This window comes from Salvelinus namaycush, chromosome 8 (assembly GCF_016432855.1).
Source record: "Salvelinus namaycush isolate Seneca chromosome 8, SaNama_1.0, whole genome shotgun sequence".
Classification (NCBI taxonomy): domain Eukaryota; kingdom Metazoa; phylum Chordata; class Actinopteri; order Salmoniformes; family Salmonidae; genus Salvelinus; species Salvelinus namaycush.
The window spans coordinates 47722914-47730081 of record NC_052314.1 but is presented as its reverse complement, the minus strand read 5'-3'; the positions used below and the strand labels follow the sequence as shown (position 1 = coordinate 47730081).

At 42.4% G+C, this 7168-nt stretch overlaps 1 protein-coding gene across 1 annotated transcript; it reads left to right on the top strand.

Moving 5' to 3' along the window:
* The first annotated feature begins 34 nt into the window (after window positions 1-34).
* Window positions 35-5931, top strand: casp3a (caspase 3, apoptosis-related cysteine peptidase a). Its single transcript, XM_038999870.1, has 6 exons — window positions 35-262; window positions 1096-1235; window positions 2535-2663; window positions 3477-3652; window positions 4498-4612; window positions 4852-5931. The coding sequence occupies exons 1-6, from the start codon at window positions 198-200 to the stop codon at window positions 5079-5081; spliced, it is 855 nt and encodes a 284-aa protein (XP_038855798.1). The 5' UTR covers window positions 35-197; the 3' UTR covers window positions 5082-5931.
* The last annotated feature ends 1237 nt before the right edge of the window (window positions 5932-7168 follow it).

Sequence of the window (7168 nt, the reverse complement as noted above, 5' to 3'; positions counted from 1 at the left end):
TCTAATATTGTTTACTCCGGACGCTACTATTGGTTGGTTGCTAACTGTTGTTTGTAACAAAGAACTATAGGAAGACATGCGCATACAATATATCGGCTTGATATAAGGGTGGCAATTTGCACGGTCTGACCAAAACTTTACTACCAACATTTTTATATAGTCACTGACATTTGTTTGAAATCGATTCGCAGAATACCATGGCAGCAGCAAACGATTTGAGTGCTGGGGACTGCGTTGACGCTAGGCGGGGCGATGGACAAGAGTGAGATTCTTTGTTATCTCAATGCATGTATTTTCCGAAGTAGCCTAGCAAACCGTGGTAAAATTGTTTTGAGTTGCGATATTCACCAGTCATTCGGACCACCACATGTTATTATACATTTTTGTAATGAAATCAGGACATTAGGCGACATTGTTACTTGATGATCGTGTTGCGGTCATGGAGTTTGATGCCTATATTTGGTCCATGCTAGACCACATACAGGAAATTGTTATTGTGTCACGCCTATAGTTGACACACGCACACACAGCCATATATATGACTAAAAATAGTCGTTTTACAGTAGGAGATCTATTGTATCTCTTTTGAAAAAAGTATTATATTTTTATTCATAGATATTGCTTAACAGTCAGAGAGAGAGAGAGAGAGAAGGCACAGGGTCAGCCACATGGCAACACTCCTGGGAGCATTTTGGGTTAAGGGCCTGCCTGGGAAACTTTTGAAATGCATCCTTCCACCCTTTTCTTAAAGTAATCACTGATCTGATGATTCTACAGGTGAAAAGTAAGGGTACCACCTCACAGCTTCCACACAATCCACATGTCTGATCAGTGATTACTTTGAGGGAAGGATGCTCAAAAGTATTTCAACGGTTCGCGTGTATACTTACTCAAAACCCAGTCTGAGATCTGACTTACAGAGTATCAGCTTGGCGTATTGCTGTAATCTAACTAGTGGTCCTGTGTGGCTCAGTTGGTAAGAGCTACCAATGACAAAGTCGTAAGTTCAATTCTCAGAGGGAAAACATGCACACACGAAAATGTAAGTGACTTTGGATGAAAGAGTCTGCTAAGTGGCATCTATTTGTTTCCTAGGTCAGAGGGCCCCTGTGGTGGCTCTGGGTCTATGCAGGTGGTTGCCAAGCCTCAGTCCCATAGCTTCAGGTACAGCCTCCGCTACCCCAGCATTGGCCAGTGTATCATCATTAACAACAAGAACTTTGACAGAAGAACAGGTATTGTGTTTGTTCATTTGTAGACTCCGGGTCTAGGCTATGTCTAATACTTGTTTTTTGTTTGCATAAAGCTTGTTGTTCAGCTTCTTCCCAGTGCGTGAAACTAGTTGAAATTACATCATTATAACCTGATTATGTAAAATGGTTGTAATGACATTACCTCACCCAGCTTTGTCTGCTGGGTTACTACTGTAAGAATATGTGTAAAGGCAGTGATGTAAAGTACTTAAGTAAAAATACTTTAAAGTACTATTTAAGTCATTTTTTTGCATTATCTGTACTTTACTATTCAGATTTTATACAGCTTTTACTTCACTACATTCATAAAGAAAAGAATGTACTTTTTACTCCATACATTTTCCCCGATACCCTAAAGTATGTTACATTTTGAATGCTTAGCAGAACAAGAAAATGGTCCAATTCACACACTTATCTGACCTGGAGGACTCACTAAACACACATGCTTGTTTTGTAAATTATGTGTGAGTGTTGGAGTGTGTCTCTGGCTAGCCAAATAAAATAAAAATGGTTCTGTCTGGTTTGCTTAATATAAGGAATATGCAATTATTTATGTTTTTACCTTTTGATACTTAAGTATATATATTTTTTTACCCCTTTTTCATGGTATACAATTGGTAGTTTACAGGATTGTCCCATTGCTGCAACTCCCATACAGACTCAGGAGAGGCGAAGGTCAAGAGCCATGCATCCTCCGAAACACAACCCAGCCAAGCCGCACTGCTTCTTGACACAATGCCCGCTTAACCCGGAAGCCAGCCACACCAATGTGTTGGAGGAAACACCATACACCTGGCGACTGTGTCAGTGTGCCTGGCCTGCCACAGGAGCTTGTGCGCGATGGGACAAGAACATCCCCGCCGGCCAAGCCCTCCCCTTGCCCGGACTACGCTGGGCCAATTGTGCGCCGCCCCATGGGTCTCCCGGTCGCGGCCGGCTGCAACAGAGCCTGGACTCGAACCAGGATCTCTAGTGGCACAGCTAGCACTGCGAATCAGTGCCTTAGACCACTTGGGAGGCACCTATATTTTTGTAATTACATTTACTTTTGATACTTAATTATATTTAAAACCCAAAACTTTTAGACTTACTCAAGTAGTATTTTACTGGGTGACTCACTTTTACTTGAGTCATTTTAAGGTATCTTTACTTTTACTCAAGTAGGACAATCGGGTACTTTTTCCACTACTGTGTAAAGGCTGTATGTACACAATGATGACACGCATTACATATCCAGAAAGCAAATTGAATTAGTCTAATAACTTTACTTTGTTTTTAAAGGTATGAATGTACGCAATGGCACAGATGTGGATGCAGGCAACGTGATGAAGGTGTTTGGGAAACTGGGTTATAAGGTGAAGGTTTACAATGACCAGACAGTGGACCAGATCAAGCATGTTTTAACCACAGGTAAGCATGTTTGAAAGTCAGCACCACCACGGAGATGGGTTTGTCTTCGTATAATGATCATACACAGAAGACATTCAGTAAATGACGTTTTAAAAGCAGCCCATTCACAATAAAAACAAGTGAAAGTACATGGTCTCCTGTACTTAAACTGAGAATCAACAATACGCCGTTTCCACGAGCAACGGGGTTAAGCAAAGACATTGCAGGTGAACACCATGCAAAACGATCCGCTCAGTGTCTGCACATGTGCACTGTCGCGCTTCATTCACTCACCTGCAACGTGATAGCTGTGTGAAAACATTGGTGAAGAAAATTAGCGTCTCGTTTCTCACTTCTTGTTGTTCTGGAAATTGTCCCAATATTGCTCTTGTCTACCTTTTTTTAAAGGGGCAATCCGTAGTTGAAACAATAACAAAACGCCCCCCACAAATGTTTCGGTAAAAAGTTGAGAGATGTGGCTGAAGAAATGTAACCATTCCCAAACTCATAGACAGCGCTATGGATGCCAGGACTGATCATCCATGATATCAACATTTATAGTTTTAACCATGTTTTAAAATGTTGTACAGTGTCTGTTTACATTTACTTTGTTTACAAACATTGAAGTAATGCAAGCTTATATTTTGGGTTCTGATGGAGTATGACAGTTTCTCAGCTCATGAGGAATTTATGTTATGTTCTTCAAGAATCAATGGGTACATCAATAATCAATCATTTATAAGTAAAAAAAATATGTAGCATCAGCAGATTGCTCCTTTAAAGAGCCTTTTAAATTCTATGAAGGACCAATCTAAAACTTGATGTTGTTTCCAGCCTCCAAGGAGGACCACAGTTGCTCCGCTTCGTTCGTGTGTTGCCTGCTGAGTCACGGGGATGATGGCGTGTTCTTCGGGACGGATGCCTCCATCGAGCTCAAGAGCCTCACCAGCCTGTTCCGGGGCGACCGCTGCAACTCGCTGGTGGGCAAGCCCAAACTCTTCTTCATCCAGGTACTGTGGCCATCACGTGTGTTCCTAGATCAGACTTTTAAAACTACTCAGGAGCAGATTTACAAAGCCATTGCACCTGTTTTATTATTTTTTTTCTAGATGGAATTAAGGTGAAACCAAAGCACTAGAACAACAATATGAAGTTAAGGTTAAAAGAAGGTATAAGATAGAGGCTAATTGAATCCCCTACTGACAAAACAGGTTAGTCTCGTCCACAGTCAAATCAAATAAAAATGTATTTGTCACATGCGCTGAATACAACAGGTGTAGACCTTACAGTGAAATGCTTACTTACAAGCCCTTAACCAACAATGCAGTTAAGAAAAAAATACTAAGAAATAAAAGTAACAAATAATTAAAAAGCAGCAGTAAAATAAGAATAGCGAGGCTAAATACAGGGGGTACCTGTACACAGTCGATGTGCGGGGGCACCGGTTAGTCGAGGTATTTTAGGTAATATGTACATGTAGGTAGTTATTAAAGTGACTATGCATAGATAATAGACAGAGAGTATCAGCAGCATAAAATAGGGGGTGGGGGGGTCTGGGTAGCCATTTTATTCGATGTTCAGTAGTCTTATGGCTTGGGGCTAGAAGCTGTTTAGAAGCCTCTTGGACCTAGACTTGGCACTCTGGTACCGCTTGCCGTGCGGTAGCAGAGAGAACAGTCTATGGCTAGGGTGGCTGGAGTCTTTGACAATTTTTAGGGCCTTCCTCTGACACCGCCTGGTATAGAGGTCCTGGATGGCAGGAAGAGGTGAGGGATTGTTCAAAAGGTAGCCTTTGCCTTCGTGTGTGACTGTGACTGATCCATGTCTCCTGTTCCCCCGTGTGTGTGACAAGCAGGCTTGCAGAGGTACTGATCTGGACAGGGGCATCGAGGCAGACAGCAGTTCAGATGGGAGTTCGACCAGGATCCCTGTGGAAGCAGACTTCCTCTATGCCTACTCCACAGCTCCAGGTCCAAGACATGTTCCAAAGCCACACACACACACACACACATAGAAGCAATCTCCAGTCAAGTTTCCTTGAGGTGTGCACAGATCTATAAGTAATTGGATCTGTGAACGCAAGGCTACCACCCTCTTACTTTACCAATCCATCCAATTTAGATCTGTTATTATCTGAGCATGGATGCATTTTCTGAATTATTCAAACCAGGCCCTTGACTCTTATGTGCTCTCACATGTCTTCCCACAGGCTACTACTCATGGAGGAACACTCAGACTGGCTCCTGGTTTATTCAATCTCTGTGTGAGATGATTGGCAAGTACAGCAAAGAGCTGGAGGTCCAACACATCCTGACCCGGGTCAACCACAAGGTGGCGACAGAGTTTGAATCTGCGTCAAACTCTCCCGGCTTCGATGCCAAGAAGCAGATCCCCTGCATTGTATCAATGCTGACCAAAGAGATGTACTTTACACCCTGAAAGGAGAAAGGTGTGAAGAAGCTCCTCATTTGCCTGGTCCCAGATCGGTTTTAGCTGTCTCGCCAACTCCTATGGTCACTGTTATAGGAGTTGGCAAGAGAGGAAAAACAGACCTGGTACCAGGTAAATGAGGAGCTTCTTCACACCTTTGTGAGGGCAATAGATGTGTGTTTGTTTTGGTTGTGGATTGTATTAGCTGAATTTTTAACACCACTGCTCAATCGCTCAAGTTGGACTTGGTTTAAACTTGTAGGCTTAAGTATCACATTTTATGTTGGAGGTTGAAACCTCTGTCATGCTTTCAGCCTGATGTCATGCACAGAGAAGTTGACTCTTCTTCAGGGTAGAGGTCAGTTCACGTTTCAATTCCATCAACTGAGTAAGTGTGAAATCCTAATTGTAAATGTTAAATTTAAATAACTTCCTAAATGCACTGATTGATTTCAAAGTTGAATTGACCCCAACCCTGTTTCTTACTGAATGATCCCTTGTGTGTAACGTTTTGGGAGTAGATTGCAGGGGTAGTGTGTAGTAATCAAATCATGGATGTGCAACTCATCTACAAGCACCAGCATTTCTCCCTCATTTTACTCATACTGTTTTCTTTAAACATTTTCTTTGATTATTTTTACAATGTCTAGAACCACACATTTTGTTGGATACTTGAATGAGTAGTCAAAGTGCATTTCTGAAGGGATTATGTTGCATTTGTCTTTTGTGTGGGTTTAAATTGTTGATTTTTTTTTAATTGCAGGATATTGTGTAGGTCCGTTTTATAGTTATTCTGTGAAAAAAAACAATCCTGTTAAATTAATTCTGCAGAAATAAGGCTTGCTTGCCCTTCCGCCTTCTTTCATGAAATCAGTGTCTCTTTCAGTCCGCTCCAAAGTGGGTCAATTGAAAACTCTTCCTGACCTGAACATGACCAAATGCTTATTCTGTTTGTAGGTTAGAAACATTTGCTCCTGTCCTGGCGTAACAAATGTGTGGTATGTTGATAGGATGTGTATGCTGATAGTAGACAGGATGTGTCCTCTAACTTGGCAGAGACATTTTGTCTATATATTTAAGGCCCAGTTGTAGTAGCTTAAAGGTGCACTCCAGTAGTGACGTGCGGGTCAGCTGTTTGTTCACCCACCCGCAATTGCTAATAACCCATCTGCAACCACCCAACTATATGTGATAAAGTGAAAATGCAATAAGATTTTCAGCGCAAAATGTACACATGACATCAGTTTGACAGGAATTAAAGCTGTGAAAATGACCTAACATGTTTCTGATAAGATTTCAGTTCAGCTGCAAGAACTGCTTAATTCTGCAGGAGTTATATTTATATTATAAATAGTCATAATGGTGCCAGAAGAGATGGTTCTTAACCAATTGTGCTATTTTGTATGTGTTTTTTCGTGTTATTTGCAACTTATTTTGTACATAATGTTTCTGCCACCGTCTATTATGACCGAAACGAGCTTCTAGATATCAGAACAGTGATAATTCACCTCTAACTGGACAACAACACATCTGCTACACTGATCCTCACCCCTGAGGGGCCCCAGTGTTGTGTGCTTAGTCCCCTCCTGTACTCCCTGTTCACTCATGACTGCACGGCCAGGCACGACTCCAACACCATTACATATGCAGATGACACAACGGTGGTAGGCCTGATCACCAACAACGATGAGACCGCCCACAAGGAGGACGTCAGAGACCTGGAAGTGTCTCCCTCAACGTGAGAGCTTCAAGTTCCTTGGTGTCCACATCACTAACAAAATATTATGATCCAAACACACCAAGACAGTTGTGATGAGGGCACGACGATGAAAAGGTTTGGCATGGGTAATCAGATCCTCAAAAAGTTCTACAGCTGCACCATCGAGAGCATCCTGACTGGTTGCGTGGTATGGCAACTGCTCGGCTTTTGACCGCAAGACGCTACAGAGGGTAGTGGGTACGGCCCAGTACATCATTGGGGCCAAGCTTCCTGCCATACAGGACCCCTGTACCAGACGGTGTCAGAGGAAGGCCCTAAATATTGCCACCCTAGTCATAGACTGTTCTCTCTGCTGCCACACGGCAAGCGGTGCCGG

Coding starts and splice junctions, on each gene's coding strand:
- casp3a (XM_038999870.1), top strand. CDS start 198: ATGGCAGCAGCAAACGATTTGAGTGCTGGGGACTGCGTTGACGCTAGG. Junction 263..1,095: donor AGGCGGGGCGATGGACAAGA/GTGAGATTCTTT, acceptor TTTGTTTCCTAG/GTCAGAGGGCCCCTGTGGTG. Junction 4,613..4,851: donor TGCCTACTCCACAGCTCCAG/GTCCAAGACATG, acceptor GTCTTCCCACAG/GCTACTACTCATGGAGGAAC.